At 39.8% G+C, this 24,574-nt stretch overlaps 1 protein-coding gene across 1 annotated transcript in view; it reads left to right on the top strand.

Moving 5' to 3' along the window:
- Positions 1–18,090: 18,090 nt before the first annotated feature.
- IQSEC1 (IQ motif and Sec7 domain ArfGEF 1) overlaps positions 18,091–24,574 on the top strand; it is a 196,657-nt gene continuing 190,173 nt past the window's right edge. The window contains exon 1 of the mRNA XM_064454314.1: positions 18,091–18,300. Within this exon, the coding sequence (XP_064310384.1) occupies positions 18,278–18,300 (23 nt within the window). The 5' untranslated portion in view covers positions 18,091–18,277. The remainder of the gene's footprint in view (positions 18,301–24,574) is intronic.

Raw genomic sequence — 24,574 nt, forward strand, 5'->3', positions numbered from 1 at the left:
ACTTCAAACTGTGCTGATAAGTTTTTCAGATTTAAAAGCATTTATCATGCCTAAACTTGACTCTGTTAGACTTGTGTGGTAACTTTCTTTCTATGTCTATTTTTTATTTTAAGTTTTTGTTACAGTTCATGCAGACACCTCAGAGGAAGAACATGCAGTGCCTATTTAATAAAAAAAAAAACAACAACCCACTTCTCATTCTTTGCTATTCCCTCTCAAGGAAGCCCTCTCAGGGACTTCATCCTGTTCACCCTCTGCTATAGCACACCAAACAAGGCTTTTGTAGCATTTCCCAAGCTTGCTGAGCTACCTCAGGAGCCTGTTGGTTTTGTTCTTTCATTGGTTTCTTTCAGCAGTCTTAGCAAGTGTTGATTTTGTCCTATATAAACAACCCACATATATTTTTGTCATATTCTTCAAGACTGAAAGATTGAGACTGTCTTGCAGACATTAAAGTTCTTTTAGTTGAACATTCACAGACTGAACTCTCAGTTCTCAGTTTGTCCAGGTACAAAGGCAGAAGAATGTGCTTCTATGAAAAATCATGCAACATAGTATGCTACAGCTCCACATTATGCTCTGAAATATCATAAATATGAGGAATTATTTCCCCCTGTCCCTTCCCATTAATTTTTAGGGGGCATCAGACATAGCATAAAGAAAAAATATTGTTTAGATATAGCTTTTTAGTAAGGCTGAGTGGTTAGATGTCTAGCAACTAGCTGCATAGTTCATCGTAATAATAGTAACACTGGTAGAAAGCCAGGTTTTTTCTGATATATTTGCAGTTAGTTCTAGATCTGAATTTTTAGTTGCATTTTAAGTTAGTGTAAAAATAGCATTTTTCTGGAGCAAACATTACAAGAAATGCCCAGTTTACCATTTAAGTAAAATGGAAGCCAATTAACTTTGTTTCCAGCAAGAAAAATATTCTGATTTATTTATACTTTGAATATTTTTTTAAAAAGAAGAAAAATAGCCTATACTAATGAGGCTGCAAAACCTGAATTCATAGGCATGCTTTTTTGAAATTCATCTAGCAAATTTAACAGCCTCCACAATTATGAAAACAGAACAGATTCATCTACTGTAACTTTGATCACTGCCTCCAGTACCATCTGTCTTCCTTTTGACTAGCAAAGGTGGCATATTGCCTTACCCCTCATCAATATTCTATGTGGCCAGAGAAGCAATGAGAACCCCCAAAGATGGTTATGCATGGAAGTTGCAACCTAATAATCTGCTTGGTAAAGTTCCTTCCATCATTTTTATTAATAGGCCTCCAGTGATGCCGCTCCTATAAGGAAGTAAAAGGTTGAGCCTGCCATGAAAAACAATTTTTTTTTTTTTTCTCCAGGAGAGCAACTGTATGGGGCAAGATAGCTGCTCTTGCTATTTGCTGAAAATTTTCTTTATGGCTAAAGATTGGTTTTTTGTTAAGAAATAAAGTAGATGATGTACTGCAGTGGAGTGGTAAAGGACAAGTAGAATGGAATTGGAACCCATCCAAGAAATAGCTTCTGTACAGAGAATTATTAACTACACTGCCCTTCAGCCTGCAGAGGGGTGACTGGTGGGATGTGGGAAGCCAATGCAAAAGGTCAATAGGGTTGAGAGTTTTACAGAGAGAGTGAGTAAGAGTAATCATTGCACCTCTCCTGTAATCATGGCTACTGAGCAGAAAATGAAGGCTGATTAAGAAAATTGAAGTGTTTGGGGTTTTTCTTCTGTAAAGCATAGTAAAACATTACAATGCTCTGGCACAGAACATGGTACTGAGTTCATACAGTTTCAAAAGACACAGTCATGGAGGAAAACTTTACCTGGGCTTACTAACCTCTAAGATGCTCCGGTGGTTTGGGAGTCACTGAACTGTAAGTTCTTGGAAACCAGAGAAGTGTCAGAACTTGATTGAATCACAGAATTGTTCAAGTGTACCTGGCCTTGGAGGTCATCTCTTCCAACATCCTGCTCAGAGCTGGATCAACACTGAAATCAGACCAGTTTCCTCAGAGTTTGTCCAGTCAGGTCTTGAAAACCTCTGAAGTTGATTTCATAACTGCTCTGGAGCTCTGCTAGAGTGCTTAGTTATCCTTACAGAGAAAAAATTTTGCCTTGTTTGGTCAGGACATCCTTTTCAGTTTGACAGCTGTCTCATTCCCCAGCTACGTACCTCAGCGAAGAGCTTCCCTCATCTTCAGTAACCTTATCTCAGGTACTGGAAAGCTGATGTTAGCCCCCCCAGGCTAAACAAACCCCATTTCCTTTCTTTTTGTACCTCTGTCTAGCCGTCTGTTGGCACACATAGGTGTGCTCTACTGCACAAAACAGGCCTTGCCAAACACGGTGTGGTAAAGCATGCTTGGGATCTTCTCGAGAATCACTACTTGGTCAAGACCTTTATTTTTATAGTCCGTGTCAGAAACAAAGTTCAAGAATGTTGTATTTTAATTACTCAATTTTTTAATTTTTAAAGGGTTTTGTTTGGTTGGGTTCTTTTTGTGTGTTTTATTTTTTTAAAACAATGTTAGCTGGTGAAGTTAAACACTGTTATGATACTTTGTGCTTGGATTTTCAAATTGTCAAACTGAAATGTGTCTCAGTGGTGTGGTTACTTTTAAGGGTGTTTACTAGCAATCCAGAATGAATATATGACAATTTATTTTGTAATGGGCTGTTCTGTTTTCAGACATTTGCATAGGGAAAGAGACTAATTGTTTTAGACAAGCATAAATTAGAGACTTCTGGTTAGAATTCATTATCATATTTCTGTGGTTCATAATCCTGAGAATTGCATATTATAGATAAAAACTTTATTTGAAAGTGTTGTTATTTTCAATTTCAGGAAGAGCCGAATAAACATCTTCATAGTGATATATTCTAATTATGTTATTAATTATGTGCTAAAAACTGAGAAAAACGAAGGAAAACATAAAATTATGATGCGTATACTAAACTCAAAATATAGTAAGTACTTTATATTTCTCTTCAGAAATCCCTTAATGTAGCATTGATAAGGAAAACCTTTTTAAAATTGCCTTTATTTTCTTGTGGGATAAATATTGATTGTCTGTCTCTGGCTGTACTTCTGGTTCAGTGCCTAGCTCACTTGAAAACATTGGCACAAACTTAGATTTCTTATAAATGGTTAGAGTTCAGCTGGTATGTCTTTATGGTAGGGCTGATTTTGGCTCAAGGATTAAAGGCAGGTACTGCTTCAGCATATTGAAGTCTCATTCCTTTTTATTTTAAAGAACATACAATCTGTAAGCATATATAATCATAGCTCCTAATATCTTTAAAAACTGAAGACAAGTTGCAGCAGGCATTTGTTGGGGTTTGGTTTGGTTTTTTTAATTCTTCCTGCAATGAATACAGTTAGTGTTGAAGAGAAACTGTTCTCTGGGTAGGCTATATATGTGTCCACTTGAAGAGACCTATATCATAGTGATGCCGCCCTCTCTGTCAGACTGCTTTGTGAACTACATTTAAGTGTGAGTTCATCTAGTCAGGGAGCACACCTTAATTCCCAGCATAAACACTTTCAGTTAGCATGTCTACCAGAGGTGACTGAAACTCAGTCCTTAACAAATGAAACTCATTATATAGGATGTCATCACATCATCTATCTAGAGTCTAACTAAACCTTTACTGTTGAAATAATGTATTGCTGTAAAGACACCTTTTTTAAATATACTGAAATACAAAGGGGAAAATATGGCTTCACTGATGTAACTTACTGTGGCTAGTATTTTAGCTATAACTAAAAAGAAATTAAAAATGGGAAGAAAAAAGTAATTCTTAGAATATTTTCTATCTGTTCTAGCTAATTAGTAACTACAAGGAGTGCAACATCTCATTCCTTGTCCTTATATTATTTGTATTAATCAAAACAAGTTGGTAGCTGCTATATGTGGAGGAGAATTTTAATGGGAGAAACATACAGAATATTTTCTGTTAATCATTTTGAATTGTAGTATCAGAATTTCTGAAGTTGTTTCAAACCATTTCTGCGTATAAAATAATAATGAAGAAATGTTCCATGACTTGACCCTGTTCCTTTAAACTTTCAGAGATGTTGCCCTAGGTTGAACCGTTCAATGTATCAAATTTCAACTTGAATTGCAAAAGACTGCTGAAGCTGTCCTGTGAAAATGACCCATTTCTGTGGATTTAACAGACACTTGCTAGGAGCTGTCTTAATTGTTTGTGTTGGTCTGAAAGGTCATTTAAATTACTTAAATATCTGCTTTTAATATTTATAACTGAAGGGAGCTATGCAGATTGAAGTATGAATGAAAAAGAGCTGCAATAGATTACGTCTTAAAAAAATTTTGTGTAGCAGTTATTAGGATTATTCTAGCAGAGCTCTCAACTTCAGTGACATATATTCCCAAGGTCATTAGTATCCAATATAGCTGCTCTCAAACAGACATGCTTAGATGGTGGCTGGCTTCCAAAAGCCCCTTGGAGGAGAAGCTGGCCAGCTATTCCTGCTCCGGCTGCCTGTGAGAGCAGCTGTTTCACAAACCCGATGCCTCTGCTGCATTGGGGAACGCTGGCCAAGCGCACAGTGTCTGCTGCCAGAAAAAAGAACTGGCAAATGGTACTCAAGGGGGATTTTTTGTGTCTACAATTACATATTCTGTAGTTCTTGTAAGCATATGATTTTTTCTGTGTGCAAACTTGAATACAGTTACCTTTTATACTCTGAACTTCACATGTGCAAATTTTTTTTTAAGGCTTTTGCAGAAGAACCTTCAGAGAGTGGATACTTGATTTTTCACTTACTCTTAGTTCACCAAAGAAAATAGTGTATCTAACCCCTGCCTGTAGAAATATTAGAAGCACCAGAGAACTATCACACACATTATCAGAAAAGAAAAGAAAAAAACAACCCACTCACCAAAAAAAACCTTTTTATTTTTTTCTCTCTGAGAGTGTTTTGGGTGCTACTGTGCACTTCTGAGAGCTGCATGCTCTTTTTAGAACTAAGCTTATTATAAACTGAAGAGCCATGGTGGAAAAATTAATCATGTTTCAAGGTAGTACTGAGAGTTGTGGTTTACTTAGTTACCTTGTCTAAATCGTAGTTTGCATTATAAAAATGAACAAAAGTTGGGGAAGACCAAGAAGGATAGCAAAAGGGATCATATACCAGAGTGTTGTTATAGTGAAGAAAAAACAGAATATTCAAACAATTACCACTGTTCACAGTTCTCTCTAATTTGACCTGATTTGCAGCCAAAAAGGTATTAGTGAATTAAAAAAAAACCAGTGTGTGCGAGTGAAATGCTTGTGGAAAGAAACTTTTGAGACCTGATGGCCTTTTGATTTAAGCTCCTGTATTAAGTATTTGCTTTAGTTGTCACTCCACTCCCATTAGAATTACTAAATTAGTTCTCTGCCGTGCAATGTTTAAGCATATATTAAACAGAAACGCAAATGCTGAGTGGGGAGGAAAAGGAGGAAGCATTGTTTGTTGGCTGTTGCTGCGATGTGGGATTGCCTCTTGGGTGAAAGGCGTTCTGACAGATATTTCAGACCAGAGTACTATGGGTTTATTATTCAAGCCTCTGAACAGAGCATACTGTGAAGCATGTTATTTGTATTTGTGTAAATCTTGACTCATCTCAAACCATCTAGGCTTCAGGAGAATATAAGGAACAATAACATACTCTGAATATTGGTGCTTTTGAATATGTAGGGCAATACATGAAGGCCTGAAGTGGATTTTTTTAAACTTCCATTGTCTTAAAACTGTCACAAATTTCCTGTCCTAAATTTGCCTTAATTTTGCAGATACAGCTATGAAGCTGTACGCTTTTGAAATATCTGTCCCTCTTGATTTTTCTGCAGATAGCAGATGTGAATATTATGGATGCTTTTTCATGTGCAGTTTCTCTAGAAGTATTACTGCCTGTTGGATTGGTTCTATATGCCTGCTGTAAATTGATGGACAGGGCTTTTTCTCCCAAGAAATCCCCTTTGGATAATGCATTGCTCTCCTTCTATAAGTTATAAGTTCAAGTGTAGGCTTGCCATGAACTGTTCTCTTTTTCCAGTTCATCAGCATCAATCACTTCACTGAAACATTCTTATTTGAAATCATTGAGTTGAAGGACCCTACATTACCAAACAGTATCAAACTGGTGTTCACTTTCACATTCTCAAAACTATGGAATGTTTCAAAAAAACCCCCTTTGACCTTCCTCTAAGCTGAAAATAAGTTTTAAAAACTAATAAATAAAATGCATGACTTAAAGATGTCAAGGATAATGTACCACTTCTGGCATAGGAACCCAGGTATCAGAGTTTGATGCAGACTGCTTTATAGCATCAAAAGATCGATGTTCACCTGTGACACCATGCCAGAGCAGGCAGTGCAGGGCTTCTTTGCAGTTTTGATGGTTTTAGCCATGGGCTGTTGTCCACTTAAGCAGTCTATCAGGAGTAGTGCCACGAGCTGCTGCAGCCCACTGACACTTAAATGCAGACAGCTGGCAGGCAGGTTGCAATTTCTCCTACCCCTGAATAGGCTGACATGATCTGTGACTCATGGATGTACAGGTGGTTCAATACAGGAAACTCATTCTATTCTTGGCACTGTGGGTGCTCCAAACAGCCTTATCCTGCTTGGTCATGTTGGGATGATCTATGTAGTAGTAGTATAGTAGTATGAAAGTTGATTAAAAAGGGGAGGGTTAAAAAAAAAGGCAGACCTCATGGTACAGCTCTGTATGTTATTGCTTTGCAAATTTCACCAATGTCATTTCCCAAATGCAGCTAGATGGCAAAAGTTTTGCAGCCAGGTGCTCCCTAGCATTTCCAGGGAGTGGGATTACCAAAGCCATGACCACCCATGACTCAGGAACACACCTGCGATGTCTTTATTATGTCCTCTGGTTCTCCTATAAGCTTGTAGTGAATGTAAACTATATGCTTCTTGTAACTGCGATAACTTAATGCTTCAGTCAGTGATGCATCCATGAAAGATCCAACTAGATTTTGGTTTGTATTTACCCTGGGGAGAAAGGTGACATTGGTGCCTTTATTAACATATTGGCATCATTTATTTATTGGCATCAGTTGTCTTCAGTCCGTTTCATTAATATAACTGATCCACTGAACATCTCGCTAATCATGCTGGGGCACATATTCTAACTAGTCTTGTTACTAAAATTGAGTCAAGTCCCTTATTGTGAAATTTGCTATGCGTCTAGTTGCCAAAATAATTAAATGACCATTAATTTGCAATTTTTCCTCCATCTAAAATGCTTATTAAGCTGGATTTTTATTAAAACAATTAAAGACAAAATATTTAAAATGCCTTTATAGTAAATGAATGCTAAGAAATAATAGTGAAATACCAGCTTATTTTTATGTAGAAAAGATGAAAAAAATGATGGTAATGTCAGTGTGTTACATAAGATCCATTGAAGAGCAGCAGAAGTCAGCAGGGGTTAAAGCTAGGAATAAAATGCATAACTAATATGAGCAAAGGATGTAAGAAATACTTACGAACTTTTCTTATTTATTTGTAGTCCAATTGTAGTCATGTGACTGGGTGCTATATTGGGGGTAGAAAAGGGGGTTTCCTGTGCCAGGGAACCCAATAAAGGGGTCGGTGGGGCCCTCGCACCAAAAACAACCAGCTGCTCTCACGAGCGAGGCAGACGGGCTTGGGTGTTGCTGGGGCAAAGGTGGGAGATTTGAACGGGTCCCTAGGGAGCGTGAGCAACCAGGATGGACAAACAGGGTGTGGTGTGTCAGAGGGCGTGGCACGGCAGTTTGCATGGCAGTTCATGCAGGCAGCTGGCGAGCTCTCCTCATGGTCTACACTCTTCTGGAAAAGACTTAGCCGTGGTCTCCACTCGGACAAGAGCTATCGCCAGAAGGCATGTGGTGACGCAGACAGAACTCCCACTAAAACATGCAGCCACCCAGGTGTCTGGCTGCAGGGAGTGCCAGAGACTTGCTCCAGTCATGGAGGGCTCCCAAGACAGGACCTGCATGAGATGCGAGCAGGTGGAGGATCTGCTCAGCACGGTGGAAGAGCTGAAAGAAGTTGCAAGACTGAGGAGTATTAGGGAATGCGAGAGGGAGATAGACTGGTGGAGCCACTCCCTACCATCCCTGAGACAAGTGCACCAGATAGAAGCATCAAGAGGACGAGTGGCCCTCCTGCCCTTGTGCTGCCAGGCAGAGGGAGGGGACCCAAGAGACGGAAGATGGATGCAGATCCCTGCTCGGCACAGTGGGCGAATCCTCTCCCGGCTGACTTCGCCCCCCCAGGTGCCCTTACACAGTAGGTATGAGGCTCTGGAACCCAAGGGTCAGGAGGACAAAGATACTGAACAGTGATCCACCCAAGGGGTTGACTAGAGGGAACCAGTCGGCCCCACACATTACAACGGCCACTGTTAAGAAAAAAAGAAGGATAATTGTCTTAGGCGACTCCCTTCTGAGGGGAACAGAGGGCCCGATATGCTGACCAGACCCATCCCATAGGGAAGTCTGCTGCCTCCCTGGGGCAAGGATAAGAGACATTACCAGGAAGCTCTCTAGGCCAGTAAAAGCATCCAATTCTTATCCGCTAGTGGTTGTTCAGGTCGGCAGTGATGAGGTAGCTGAGAGAGGTGCAAAGACAATCAAAAGGGACTTGAGAGAACTGGGGCGATTACTTGAAGGATCAGGAGTACAGGTAACGTTTTCCTCCATCCCATCAGTAGCCGGGAGACATACAGAAAGGAACAGGAAGTCCCATCTCATTAACACGTGGCTCAGAGGCTGGTGCCAGCGGTGGAGTTTTGGTTTTTTTTAATCATGGGGCAGTTTACATGGCACCAGGCCTGCTGGAGACAGATGGGGTTCACCTGTCGCAAAGGGGGAAAAGGATTCTGGCTCAGGAGTTAGCAGGCATCATTGAGAGGGCTTTAGACTAGACACGAAGTGGGAAGATGATAAAACAGAATGAGCCTGGGGGTGGCATGCCTGTGTTGGAGAAGGGATCAGTAGATCAACTGAAGTGCATTTATACCAATGCACGCAGCATGGGCAATAAACAGGAGGAGCTGGAAGCCATTGCACGCCAGGGAAACTATGATGTGGTCACCATCACGGAAACATGGTGGGATGACTTGCACAACTGGAGCACTGCAATGGATGGCTACAAGCTCTTTAGAAGGGGCAGGCAAGGAAGGAGAGGTGGAGGGGTAGCCTTGTATGTTAGAGAGTGTTTTGACTGTCTAGAACTCAATGATGGTAATGATAAGGTTGAGTGCTTATGGGTAAGGATCAAGGGGAAAGCCAATAAGGGAGACATCCTGGTGGGAGTCTGTTATAGACCACACAGTCAGGACAAGGAGACAGATGAAGTACTCTACAAGCAGTTGGCTGAAGTCTCACAATCTCTAGCCCTTGTTCTCATGGGAGACTTCAACTTACCAGATATCTGCTGGAAATACATCGCAGCAGAGAGAAAGCAGTCTTGGAGATTCCTGGAGTGTGTGGGAGATAACTTCCTGATGCAGCTGGTAAGCGAGCCAACCAGGGGAGGTGCCCTGCTGGACCTGCTGTTTATGAACAGAGAAGGCAGGTGGGTGATGTGGTGGTTGGAGGCTGTCTTGGGCTCAGCGACCATGACATGATCGAGTTCTCGATTCTTGGAGAAGTAAGGAAGAGGGTCAGCAAAACCGCTACCCTGAACTTCAGAAGGGCAGACTTTGGATTGTTAAGGAGTCTGGTTAACAGAGTCCCTTGGGAGGCAGTCCTGAAGGGCAAAGGAGTCTAGAAAGGCTGGATGTTATTAAAGAAGGAAGTCTCAAAGGCGCAGGAGCAGGCCATTCCCATGTGCCGTAAGTCGAGCAGGCGGGGGAGGAGACTGGCTTGGCTGAATAGGGAGCTTTGGCTGGAACTCAAGAAAAAAAGGAGAGCTTACCACCTTTGGAAGAAGGGGCAGGTGACTCAGGAGGACTACAAGGATGTTGTGAAGTTATGCAGGGAAAAGATTAGGAAGGCAAAGGCCCAGCTGGAACTTAAACTGGCTGCCACCGTTAAAGATAACAAAAGATGTGTTTATAAATACATCAGTGACAAAAGGAGGGCCAAGGAGAATCTCCTTCCTTTGTTGGATGTGGAAGGTAACCTTGCCAGGAAAGATGAGGAGAAGGCTGGGGTACTTAATGCTTTTTTTGCCTCAGTCTTTAATAGTCTGACTGTTAAACATCCTCAGGATTGTAGGGCCCCTGTGCTGGGAAATGGAGCTAGTATGCAGAATGAAGTCCCAGCTGTTGAAGAGGTGGCAGTCTCTGACCTGCTCCTTCACCTGGATGTTCGCAAGTCCATGGGGCCAGATGGGATCCACCCAAGGATACTGAGGGAGCTGGCAGAGGAGCTCGCCAAGTCACTCTCCATCACTTATCAGCAGTCCTCGTCAACCGGGGAGGTCCCATATGACTGCAAACTAGCAAATGTGACACCCCTCTACAGGAAGGGTCAGAAGGAGGATCCAGGCCTGTCAGCCTGACCTTGGTGCCAGGAAAGTTCATGGAGCAGATCATCTTGAATGCTATTACAAAGCACATGCGGGACACCAAGGGGATCGGGCTCAGCCAGCATGGTTTTATGAAAGGGAGGTCATGCCTCACTAACCGGGTCTCCTTCTATGATAAGGTGACCTGCTTAGTGGATGATGGGAAGGCTGTGGACATTGTCGCCTTGGACTTCAGTAAGGCCTTTGACACTGTCTCCCACATCATTCCCCTGGAGAAGCTGGCTGCTCATGGCTTGGACGAGTGCATTCTGCGCTGGGTTAAAAACTGGCTGGATGCCTGAGCCCAGAGAGTGGTGGTAAATGGAGTCAAATCCAGTTGGTGGCCAGTCGCAAGTGGTGTTCCCCAGAGCTCAGTGTTGGGGCCGGTCCTGTTCAATATCTTCATCAATGATCTGGATGAGGGGATTGAGTGCACCCTCAGTAAGTTTGCAGGTGACACCAAGATGGGTGGAAGTATTGATGTACTTGAAGGTAGGAAGGCCCTACAGAGGGACCTGGACAGGCTGGATCGATGGGCCAGAGCCAATGGTATGAGGTTTAACAAGGCCAAGTGCCGGGTCCTGCACTTTGGTCACAACAACCCCATGCAATGCTACAGGCTTGGGGAGGAGTGGCTGGAAAGCTGCCTGGTGGTGAAGGACCCCTGGGGGTGTTGGTTGACAGATGGCTGAACACGAGCCAGCAGTGTGCCCAGGTGGCCAAGAAGGCCAACAGCATCCTGGCTTGTATCAGGAATAGTGTGGCCAGCAGGAGTAGGGAAGTGATCATGCCCTTGTTCTCGGCACTGGTGAGGCCGTACTTCGAATACTGTGTTCAGTTTTGGGCCTCTCAGTACAAGAAGGACATTGAAGTGCTGGAGTGTGTCCAGAGAAGGGCAACGAAGCTGGTGAAGGGTCTGGAGAGCAGGTCTTATGAGGAGAGGTTGAGGGAGATGGGGTTGTTTAGCCTTGAGAAGAGGAGACTGAGAGGAGACCTTATTGCTCTCTACAACTCCCTGAAAGGAGGTTGTAGGGAGGTGGGTTTTGGTTTCTTCTTCCAGGTCATCAGCGATAGGATGAGAGGAAACGGCTTCAAGCCGCATCAGGGGAGGTTTAGATTGGATATTAGGAAAAATGTCTTCACTGAAAGAGTGGTCAGGCATTGGAACAGGCTGCGCAGGGAGGTGGTTGAGTCTCTATCCCTGGAGGTATTTAAAAGACATGTGGGCGTGGCACTTCAGGGGGTGGTTTAAGAGACCTGGTGGTGTTGAGTTGACGGTTGGACTTGATGATCCTAGAGGTCTTTTCCAACCTTAATGATTCTATGATTCTTTGATTTAGCTGAGAATTCATTTTGGTGAAGAGCAAGGACTTTCCAGGGAAGCCGATGACAGAAGAGAGCCTGCTGGGACTTAGTGCGTATTAGTTTCTGAAAGAGGGAGATGGTATTTGGGGCAAAAGGGAGTTATTCTGGTGAAATGATAGAAACAAATTTAATTTCTGTAAGAAACAGACAAGCCTGGAGAAATCAAGTAAACTATTGAAATGAACGGTATGTAGTATGGAAGAGTTACATTGGTGCAGTGGGGAAGAGGAGGCTGCTTGGGTTTGCTCTTTAAAGTGGAGATCATTTTGACTGTTTGGTATAAAGTACCTTTTACTATCCTCTGAAGCAGAGCAGCAAATACTATCAGGGAAAAGTATTAGATTAAATAACTGCTTCTAACTATATTAAGGGTAAATGGAGGGTGTGTAAGATAGAATAGGTAAATGCATCAGCATCTGTATATAAAGCTCAGAACATACAGGGATAAAATTAGTATTGCAAAGGAAACTCAACACAAGCAAATCTGTATCAACTAACCAGTGACAACCAAGCTGAAAATTAGAAGCAGCTTCCTGTGAAAGCTTTGGGGCATCCTACTAAAATAAATAGTAGGGAAAAATAATTCAGAGGCTTCAGAATAGAGCTACATACATTAATGAAAAATATTTCAAAATGTTATTGAAAATTAAAACACTGTACTCTGACCTGACAAATTTTTGGCAGTTCTTTTACAAATATTTATTTTTGCTTTAAGCTTGCATATTTTATCACTGCGATAATAGTCAGCTAATGTTTCACAGAGGTGTACCACGTGCCTATGGGAAAATGAAATGCAGCATTTTGACCTTTCCTCAATATCTCAAGAACCACATCACCCCTATCATAGCTAGGCTTTTTTCCACTGTTACTTTGGGAACCTATTTTGTATAATAAACGTACAAGCACACAGTGAAATAAGCAATATATAATTGCATTATTGTGGTGAGTCAGCCTTGACCAGCGGCTGGAGGCACCACCAGCCTCCCGGAGGGGCTGAGGTGGGGCTGCTTTAGAGGTGGCTGGAACTGAACCGAACCTGGCTGGGATGTGGCAGCCCCAGGCTCTCCTCACAGGGAACTCTGCTGCCTGTGGAAGTGTCAGAAGAGACGTGGAATGTTGGAAAGGGATGTGGTGGCTGACCCGGGTCAGCAGCCAAGTACTCACCTTCCTTTTGCTCACTCTCCTCCTCCTCCCTCACTGATCGATGGTATATGGAGCCCTTGACCTCCATGCCCAGCACTGGGTTTTGGCTGCTGGGGTGATTCCTGTGGTTGAGGGGCAGGTGCCCATCTCATCCATGGCATCCTCAGATGTAGTTTGGGTCCCTTTCTCAACCAGGCTCCTCTGGCACTGAACAGAGGCTCGATAGGCACAGGATAAGCACCGAATTTTCATTGTTCAGTTTCAGGTTGTAGAGTGAATATGTGGGGGGTTTTAGCCAGTAATGAATATTTTTCCTATATAAATAATAATTATGATCTCTCTGATTACTCGTTGCTTATATAAACAGCACAGTGGTCAGCTTTGTCCCCCACCCCCATATGTGGGGATAACTCTGTTGTCAAGCCACTTAGTACTTAATTTTTTAAAGACAGACATAGAAAATATCACCTTTTTCTTCTTAAGTTCATAGCAATAAACTTTAATAAAGTATGTAGCATATGGCAGGGCCAGGTAGGTTAAGCTTTCTTTCCAATACCAACAAAGCAGGAGTAGGCCAGGAAGAGATGAGCGGTTCACATCTCGCAGTCAATGATCAGCTGGTACATAATGCTGTCAACCATTCCTAAGTGCATAGTGGACTGTACTCTCACACTATTAACTACCGGAGTAAGTGCTAAAGTGGTCAATTCCATACCAGTGCTGACACTCAGTGTTATCATATGGAGCGGAGTGATTTGACACACAGATAAATTGCGACTGCTGAGCCTTCCTGCTGCTGGGGAGTTCCATCACAACCCCCTGTTTTAGCATTTCCAAGGATGTTGATGCTTGTTGGCACTGAACTTCGTCCAGATGAAAATGTGTGTAGTCTGTAAGTGTTCTTTTAAAGCCATAGAAATATTTCTTGACAGTGATATTTAGATAATGTCCCAGATGTCCAAAACTACTAATTAGTCTCACAATTATGAACTCACTTTTTGGGCAGTGATAATGAGGCAAGTAGAATAATGTCTCAAACTGTTTAATCCATGGAGATGAAATTTTTATAAAAAAAATCGGGTGATGTTTGAAACAAAAGGTCAGAGTTTGATATTAAATATGATTGTAAAGCAAACAAAGCTGATCATGATAATAGTGCACAACACAGCTGCTCCTAATCATGCTAGTGAGATTAAAATGAGGTTTTAAAGGTTTTGTTTGGATGGTTATTCTTTTCATATTTGGAGTGCACTTGTTTGTTTATGTGTTTGAGGAGATAGGTTGAGACCTCATGGAGGCAGGGTGAAGGGTGTGTGTCCTTTGTGACTTCACTTGTAACTTCAACCACAAGCCTGGTTTGCTCTGGTTTTCTAGAATGAATAAATAGCTGAGCATGAGAATAAAATAAACGGTAACAAATGGCTTTGCCTAGTAGTATATCCCAAAACATTCAAGATAAATTCAGGCCTTCATTTAAATTCAATGAATTTAAATTTAAATTCATTTAAATTCAGGCCTTCATTTAAAACAAGCCAGCAAGTAGTGATTTTTGGTTTGTGAATGTCATCTGGTGTATGAATTGCATACGTACTCAGCTGGTGTATGAATTGCATACATACATATGCATGTGTATATAAGTTGTGGTGAACCTGCGGAAGCTATCCTATATGATAATGTTTGATACTGCTCAGGTGGTCTTTTTATTCCTTGCAGTAACAGAAGGAACAGAAATCTCAGCAAAGAAAAATGGTTTTTGGGAACAGCTAGGACTTTTGTAGGACTCTGTAGAACTGAACGCTTATTGTGACAAGCTGACCCTACTGAAGCCCATGGGAGTTCTTCCCAATCACTTCAGTGGGATCAGAGTCTTTGTATTTAATACTTTTAAATTGCAAACTCATTAGGATAAGGTTTTGGGCATCTTATATCTAGGTCTTTTCACATAGTGGCATTGAGTAACATACTGTACAAGTATCTTGCTGAGTAGGCTTTGTAATGCTAGGGAAAAGTACAACCCTGGTGTACCCAGTTCTGTCCTACTTACTATATTTTTCATATAAAGGAAAGCCTTTCTTCTAAGTTAAAAGCTAAGGCTAAATAGCCTGTGCAGTTACAAACTTTTCACTTTGTAGTATTCAATCAGTTGTAAAATGTTTTAATTCATTCTGCTAAGATACAAATGTGGGCAGACTATTCTGTGCTTACTCATCAGGCCAACTTCATATTGTTTTAAGGGAGAACTGAGGAAGACAGTGAACTAAAGACACGTTGGCTCAAACAGCAGCTCGAGCACATGCTTACCATAAACTATGCAAGTTATTCTGTTTGTCTTGAATAAAACAGTAAGAGCTCAGATTAGTTTAGAGCCACATAGTTGTTTTTTCAGTTATTGTTATATCTGGACACATCAAAACAAAAACTAGGACCAAGCTGAAAACTTGTACCAAACACATGAAAAAGTGCTATGCACTATAAAAACTTCATTACTATTATCCCATCTAAAATTAAAGTTTCAGTGACACTCATTACAGAATAGGGAGGAATAGCTTTTAAATTACTAATGCATCTTCCATATATGAAGAAACAACTGCAAGCTGAGCTACTGCTTTTGGATATGCTTGATACTAGAACTCTTGTAGGAAACCTGAGTGAATGAGCAGCAGGCATCAGCCCTGCACCTGTGTGTTTACAGAATTCAGTATGCATGCAGCAGCTGAGAGCCTTCCTGTAGCATTAGCATTGCTGGAATCCAAACAATGCACCTTGTGCAATTTGCTTTTGCTTATTGATTTGACTTTGGAGTCTTGTCTTCCTATCCCTCAAAACTGGGCTTTTGGAAAAAAAAGAAAGCTTAAATGGTTAACTGTTTCATAGGTCTCAGATTGTTACCTGACCAGAGTGTTTCCTTCTTGATCTGGAGTGATTATCATCCAGAGAGCACCTTTATGAACACCTCTATAAATTACTCTTCACTTCTCAGTCTGTGCACTGCACTGCCAGACATCTGCAGAAACTGGATTTAAAAACAGAAGAATCAAGCACTAAGCTGACAAGACTGTATATTCTCTGCCCCATAGACCAGTGACAATTGAGCTGCTTGACTTTACAATAGGTTGGAAAGCTGTTGTATGTTTAGACAGCTGTAGCTTTCTTAAAAAGAATACTGGTTAAGTACTCATTGATGCAGTATCCAGGCATTATAGTCTGATTTTGTGGGGGAATGGAGAATTTCAGGGTTTTTCTCTCCCCATTAGCTATGGTTTCCTATTGCACTGCTATATCACCTGGTAACATGACTCTAGGGTTGTGGCTACCCTGAAAATTCTACAAATTATCATCAATTTTACTTTTGTCATGATGGGAGGTTAAGCTGAATAGGTAAACCTAAGTGCACGCCTGCTAGATAAAATTCTTATATTGGCTTTGAGTGTAGCAGGAATTTGTGTGGCAGATAAACAGGGGCGAATGGGAGGTTGTAAAGTTAACTGTTCAGCTTTAGGCAGATGACTGACCAAAAGGGAGCACCTTAGGGTTTTTTGACACAAAAGATAGTAGTTTGCAAATCAGTTCAGACCAAAGATCATCAGAATAACTCCTGCCTTACCATCTTTTTTGTTTTGGAAAATTACATAATTTAGCAGCATCTTTGACAGTTCATGCTTGTGGTTAGCCTGGGGATCTTCACAGGTAATGCATAAGTAGCGTTTGGCTGACCACCTGCTCGCTCTTATTCTGGAAATATTACAACTGACCATGAAACAGCTATGAACTAATCACTTGACCATGGCAGATGAGCTGCCCTCATCAGTGTGTTCTGGTATATATTTAACTTAATAACGTGAGCAGATGGTCATTATATTGATAAATGAAGCGAGGGAGGAAGCTTGGCTGTCTTGATAATGTGAGGCCTGAGTGCTGAGCATTGGAACAGGGCAAGAAGCAGGGAAAGGGAGGAAAAATGGAAAATTTTTTGCTGTGGGTTTTTTTGGGTTTGGGTGTTTTTGTGTTTTTTTTTTTTTTTTTTTTTTTTTGCATTGGTGTGTTCTATTGTTGTGTGGGGTTTTTTTTTTGTTTGTTTTATTTTTTTTCCAAAAGACCACTGTGGGCAGGAATAAAATAAAAGCAAGTTTAGGTGACTCATATGGTCACTTCCCTGGAGGTAGAGACTGTTAGTGCACAAGCATGATGCTGCTGAAATATTTACACCACTGATGGAGCTGTAAAGGGGAGAGATGAGAGGGCAGTAGTTTGTAGAGCTGTGAAACTTCTCACTCTGCTATTGCTATTAATGATGACAAGTCTTTTGAGGAAACTTTGAAGGGGAAAGGTAATATTTAAGTAGGAGCTGTTCAGTAACTTTTTTGCATAGAAAAACTGTCTCCCCATTTAATAGGGTATACCTGGAGATTTAAACAAGAAGCTAATTCTATAAAATATTCAGCAACTATCTTTGTTAGCTAAACTGGGAAGTTCACAAATTCCCAACCTGGATCAGCTCAAAGGAACAGCCTGAGTTGGTTATTCATTTTGTAATTTTCACATGAGAAATATACAGAAGAACATTCTCTTGAGCAAGAGCTTAATCTCGTACTTTGGTTCCTATTTCTCCTAGCTGCTGATTAGCTGTGCTGTCTTATCAGTTTATGTCATAGTACGTGACTATAAATTGACTTTGCAGTGAAGAGGGAATACGGTTCGTCTTCACAGATGCTGCTGTTACCATGGAGATAAAAGGACCAATGGCCTTTTCTTGGTTTGGACTGTACTACAGTGTTCATACAGAGATGGTGCATTTGAAAATGCAACATTTGGTGCTTTTATATTTAAGTCTAAATATCAAATGAGAAAGCATATTGTTCTTTCTCGGTGATGAAGTTTAATAATAAATACAGATTTGGGACTACTTCTGGAAGCAGAAAGCAAACCCACCAGGAATGTGAGAACAGCGTGGCTGGCTTATGCTTGTTAAACCTCCTCTCTGGGAAAAACCTTTTGGCTTTGCAAAATATAACCCTGTAGAGCCTTTGGGTTTATCTGATGCAGTGTTTGATGCTGGTTACATCACCAGCTTGCTTATCTGTGATGTTCCACCGTGGCTGATCTTGAATGAGCATGCAAAAGACGTGAATGTGATTTTTTTGTTTTTGTTTTGTTGTTGTTTTCTCAAGAAAGAGCTTTTCTACCTCAGGTTGCGTGAAAGACAATATAAATACCAAATCCACAACACACTCAAGGATGGCTTGCAGAAGGTGTTATCTGTGAGTACCTTTTCCTTCTTCATCTGTCATCACGTCTCTGATATCTGTGTTGAGGATTCCAGAAGTGGGAGTAGTGATCAGTTTATTGTTTGGTAGGTTTCTTTCCACGAACCATTTTTAAGGTGTTACCTTTTTGGCAGATGAACGATCTGTATAATAGAAGTGCATAGATGGTGATTGATTTATGCACAGGGGTATTAAAAAAATTAACCTAATAAAGTGAATAAGCCTACGTTCAGCAGTGAAAAAAAAAAAAACAAACATCCCCCCACCACCACTTTGCATACAAGCAGCAATGCAGGATGCTAGGGATTCTATGATGAGTCAAGAATCTCTCTTCCATTTTGTTTGAATGCTTTGTCATATTAGTGTAATCTGTCTTCTAAATACGTATATACTAATATAATGATATGGACTGCAATATTAAGCAATATAATATCAATAAGGCAAAATATTACTATAGTTTTGTTGTCATTTTATGTATGCTGCTCAAAACCTTAAGGTGCATTAATTGCTTATTATTTACTTGAACAGTTTCTCAAACATTAGTCAGCAAAGCATGAGTTTAATACTTAGTTCATTTAATGCAGTGCTGCAGCAGCTCTTCGCATGAGTTGTCACATTCGGCAGAAGAGCTAAATGCTTATCCACTTGTAGCCAGAGGAAGGACAACGCTAAAGTTTGCACCCTGTTTGTGGTGTTGGCATCAGGGTATAAATGGAAGCCACACTGGGTGGTTTTGTTCAGCTGAATTCTAGCGGTTCCGCATGACCCTTACTATGAGCTTGCTCTTAAACCGTACTGCAATGTTGTTCTACTTCAGGGGAAAAAGGAATGCAAAACACATGAGTGTGCAGTTACGTTGTCCTCTACCACCCACCCTCGCTGCCATCAGTAGTTCATTTCCATCCAGTGTTTTGAAATGGCTGTACCTGCTATTTGCATTTCTGAACTCTGGTTAAAGATCCTCTCCCTTTAGGGTTAAATTTAGGTTTGCCAGAGGGGAATCATACATTACAGATGACCATTGCATCTGCTTAGCCTTTTTCGGTTATTTTAGTTGTGCCTATGAGAGTCCTAGTTTGAGTAAATCATCTTCATGTTCAGTAGCACCGTCCACACACAGGCCTAATAAGTTCAAACATTCAAGAATGAACTACTCTAAATGAATATTGAAAGAGTATTGGAAATCTGTTCTTAAGTTTTCTTTAGCCTTTTGTTTTACAGTGATGGTATGAATGGTTAAGTTGAAATGTTTTAAGATCAGAATAAACTTGGAACTGTACATAGGAAGTTGAAATAAGAAAAGTCAACTTGGAAAACAGGTTGTAGCCTTCCAGGTATACGTGGATCAGCTTTAAATATAATGCTGTATGTTTATACAAGGGAGAAGTAGTAATGTTTGTGTTAGACTCCATTTTAATTTGAGTTCTGGGGTTTGGGGGTTTTGTAGCTCAACAGGGGACATAATTTCTTCTAGTGCTTATCATGTGGTGTTAAAGAATATTTAATCTCTGTAGGTTACTATCTTTAACAGTTATCTTGCAGTCTTATTTATAGAACCATCTTGTACAGTATTTTCCTCTGTTACTGCTTACATGTTTGATATCTTTTACCTACCTCAGCATATTACTGTAGAAAACAAGATATAAACTATGACTTTTCTTATAATTCTGTATTTTAACTCCTAAAAAAGAAAGCTGCTACTGATAGTTGAAAAGGAGGAAAATGTAAGCCTGGGGGCTTTTTTAGAATTAACTCTCAGAATATACATATGTACAAAATTTTCATGTTCTTCAAAATTAATCTGTTTTGAATACTGAAAATGTATATTAAACAGCTAAATACACCAGCTCTTCAATGCATGAGTAAGTTTTGAGATGAAAACTTAAATGCTATAAATCTGTCCATGTTTTAATAATATATATGCTAAGGACTTTTGCCTTTTAAAAGAAGTATATATTTTTTACATCTTAAAAAGTAAAATGTAAAAAACCTAGATTGTTGCTCTTCTAAAAAAAAAGCTAAGCAATGTCTAACTACTAGGATTAACTAAAACATTTTTTCAGATGCTGCACTGAGTAGAACATATGTCATTGTACCATTGTTTTAAGTAATAAGATTTGCCTTGCCATAAATCTCTTATCCTATATCTGTGTAATTTCATTCTTTGTACATTACTGTTTTTCCTCTTTCATGAGGTTCAAATCCAATATGTATAGATGTTGCTATTTAGATTTGGTTTTACTATATTGTTGCTTTGTGAAATTATAAATGTGGCTGTGTTTTGTAATGTGAGTTGTAGTTTCTTGAGAATTTCTGGGACCTAATTTAATTATGTGGGAAATACGGAAAAGATGCAGTGAATCTATCGATTTTCTGATTTAATCTAAAAGATTTTTCCTTCTGTCATACGCAGCTTCATGTCTCTTTGCTCTTCTCTTTTTCTGGTTTTGGACTGTGTGGGTTTTTTCTACATATTTTGGAAGTGACTGGTAAGCACAAATGATAGAAGTGCATATTATATGCTCTGTAAATTATTATATATCACCCTTCAGAATAAATGGTTTTCTAGTAAGACTTAAAAAGGAAATAAATGTTTCTAATTTTAAGTGCCTACCTATTAACAATATTAATTAAATTCACCCTAGTTACAGCTAACCCAGTATTAGAGGTTGCCTACAAACTGTGCATTGGCTAGGATGCAAAAGAATCACTGCTTGCCTATTTATGTATGCTAGTACTTCATTTTCATCAAACCCAAAAAGTCTACAATAATTATTTTTAAAATAATTATCTATAATGTTAATGAGCATTGTGTTCTAGGATGGGTCAAAAATAACTGATGTTCCTGGTTTAGTATGCTCTGATGGTACTGTTTTTATTCTCCCAAGAGATGATAATTATTTTAAGGACCTTTTGATGGAGGAGGGGTCAATGTTGTCTTGTTACCTTCCTGTGATTTGGTGTCCAAGAAGCTGTGTACAGAAAGCCACCTTGTTGAAAGGAAATTATAGTAATAAAGGTATTAGTTGTAGTCTTCTATAGTGTGTGACCATCTCTGTCAAGTATATGTGAACTCTAAGATATTTTATATATGCAACCATAAAAGCAATAACAGCATTTATTTTTGTATAATTGCCATTCAAAAAAGTGTGTAGGGAAAAGACTGAAATTAATAGGAACACTGTGAAAATACATAGTATTTGCTATATGCCACCACAGCCTCCCCTTGACATACTTGGCTAGAGACTGCTGGACATAAAGTGGGATGAATCAAATAAAAAAATAATAAAAAAATTTTTTTCAGTGCTACTTCAAAAGCCCAAAATCATACTGTCCTGCATATTTTGGGTGGAGATCTGAGTAGCACAAGGAATGTCTTTGTCAGAACAGTAGGAATTTGCAAATGTGAATGGATCGCATCTTAGTGGACATGTCCACAGACAGCAACATTCAAACTTGGATTATGAGGAGATGATATGATTTGCCATATAAAGCTATCTCTTGTTTTCTCTGCTGGGGTGAGTTTCCAAAAAGCAAGTTGTCTTGTGGGCTCAGCCAGTGTGTTGCTTCTGAAAGCCTTTTGAACATGTTAATGAACATGTTATTAAGCAAGCTTTTAGCTGGGGTCGACATGAGTCTGTGTGATAGTGACTTTTATTGTTCATTACCTATTTGGATATCAGTTTTGATTCTATTTCAAATTTTCTTAGTCATTACAGAAGTGGTTAGATTTATTAAACAAGAACAGGACAGACTTTACTAGTTTTTAACTATAGTGTTTTCTAATCTTAGCTATAGCCATAACTCTGGATTGAACTGAGAAAGAAAATTTTCAACTTGTAAAATAATGTTATTCATCAGCATAAAATCCTGAGAAATGGAAGTATTCCTTTTATTAACTTGTAGGCATGAATACAATCAAACAATTGTTAGGTACCTTGGATGACGTTAAAGTGAATTGGCTTATATTGGGGATGATCTTGTCTGCCACTTCTGCTATTTACAAGCTAATTTTAAAAAGGATATGTGTTAGCTAGCACCAGGTATACAGAGTGCCTGAGGCAGTATAGGGGTCTGCGCTGGTATGAATTTTTCATAGTGCTTGCATGTACTCCTTGGAACACAGCACCTCATGGAAGAATGTACCAGAAGAAAAGGAAGATTACTGGCAGATGGAGGCGAACAGATTGTTATTTCATACAAAGAGGAGGAATAGTGTATGAAGTAATATGGCTGTATAAAAACGCAGAAAAGATGAACGAGCGTACCTAGTAGACTGTCATCAGCCACATCATTAACTTTATAGGAAGGCAAGATTACTTCCAGGCTGTGATCCTGTACTAATATACTTTTACTAAGCATCCATGAGACAACAGTCTCTGTCTCATCTGTCTGAAAGCTGATAATCTTGTTAGGAAGAAGTTCTAAGACAGCGATGATTTAATAAATGTTGTCAACCCACTCACAGATTTACACAGGAAAATTAACACAGTGGCAAAATAAAAAAGGGTTGGATAACATATCCTGTACTAAATACTGTGTGCTATTTAGAGTTTTTAGAGTTAGGAGGACAAGCTTTCTCCATGCTCTCACCATTTTGCTGGATGGATGTGGTTCTTGCTACAGCTGGTAGCACAGCAGCACAGCCATGTTGCCAGGAGCAGCAGGATGGTTACCAGCCTACTAAGAGGACATTTTGAAAACACTAAGAGGATAGCCTGTTAAAGCAAAAGTAGTTCCAAGTTAGTAGCCTGGTATTCTGTTCTCCCGGGTTGTTTTAAAAACAATTTAGAGAAAAATGTCTACTGAGTTTTGGGGGCTTGTTGGTGATTGTAAAAGAAAATGAAAAAAAAAAAAATATTGTAGATTTGTGATGATCAATAATCTGCTTCTTTTTATTTGTACATCTAGCAAGACTGTAGTACTGAAAGAATAAACAGAATGATCATTTCTGTATGATGGATATGAATGTGTTGTTAAAATGAGCGGTTCCTAATGGCAAACATAGTGGAATTTATACAGAAGTGACAGGAACAGTTAAAAGTACTTTGAGTCTGCATACTTACTTCATAGCTGGATTTTTCTCATTATGTTGGTATTGTGAGGGAAATGTAATGTCAAGATGTGATTAGATCTGGTTCTGTTTTTACTGTTTGACTAGTCTGTTCTCAAAAGAACTTTCTTTAAAAATTGATAAATGGTTACCTGTCCATGAGTACTTGGGAGAGCTGGAAGAAACTTGGCCTGGAAGTAGGAAATTGTAAAGCTTCCATGTCCACTGGGATGTTGTGGTAATGTTTCAGAAACTGAAATTACCCGAAGCATTACTCAATTTAGTACTTTGTCATGTGTCAGTGCTGAAGTAGCTGTGCTTTATAACCTTACATCAGCTTTTGAAGACCACAGATTAGAGATGTAGAAACTAAATTTAAGGGCCAAATATCTGTGATACTGTGAACAGGGGAAGTGATTACTTCTCCAAATAATTCAAATATTTTTTCATCTGATATCTTGAGTTACAACTTAGCAAATCAGTTCTGTTTTGAATGCAAATTTGTGTTGAAGGCTGCTTGAAAAAAATCTAGCAATATAGTAAAAAAACAAAAAGGCATTTGAATCTTGAACTTTCTGATATGTTCCAGAGGAGTGCATGAACGGAAGTACTGTTTTAGCAGGTGATTGAAGGAAAAAAATGCCATGTACAGATCATAGATTGCACCAGCAGAAGGTATATTTGCTTTGACTAATTTGCTATGACAGAGGCGGTAGAGCCTGAGCCTCATCTTTTTGTCAGGCTGGTTGGGCACCAGTCAATGGGATCTAGAGGAACCAAAACACTGAGTCAAGATATCCCTGAAGTCTAAAATTTGGAGCAGTCTAATCCTCATGTTTGCTTTTGTAACTAGCTGGACAGAGAGCCTGTCTTTGAATGCTCTAAGAAATGGCTGAAATTTGGCATCTGAGACGTTCTTGTTGGAAAACAACAATGATATGTGGTAACTTCATTACAAGCCTGCAGCTGAACACTGTCATCTATTTTACCTACTCCACACCTACCTATGACACACAGAGTGCCAGTGTAGTTACTGCTTGACAAACCTTTGGCACTTCTTATTTAGTATCAAGTTGACTGGACTTTTGTAGCAGAAATATTCTGCTACACCTTCAAAAGGAAACTCAAAGCAGTTGAGCTTGTAACCAGTCTTGTGCAATAGGTGAGTATTAACCTTAACTGCAGATGAGCAAGCTGAGATTATAGGGAGAACTT

The sequence above is a fragment of the Phalacrocorax carbo genome, chromosome 6 (assembly GCF_963921805.1).
Source record: "Phalacrocorax carbo chromosome 6, bPhaCar2.1, whole genome shotgun sequence".
Taxonomy (NCBI): domain Eukaryota; kingdom Metazoa; phylum Chordata; class Aves; order Suliformes; family Phalacrocoracidae; genus Phalacrocorax; species Phalacrocorax carbo.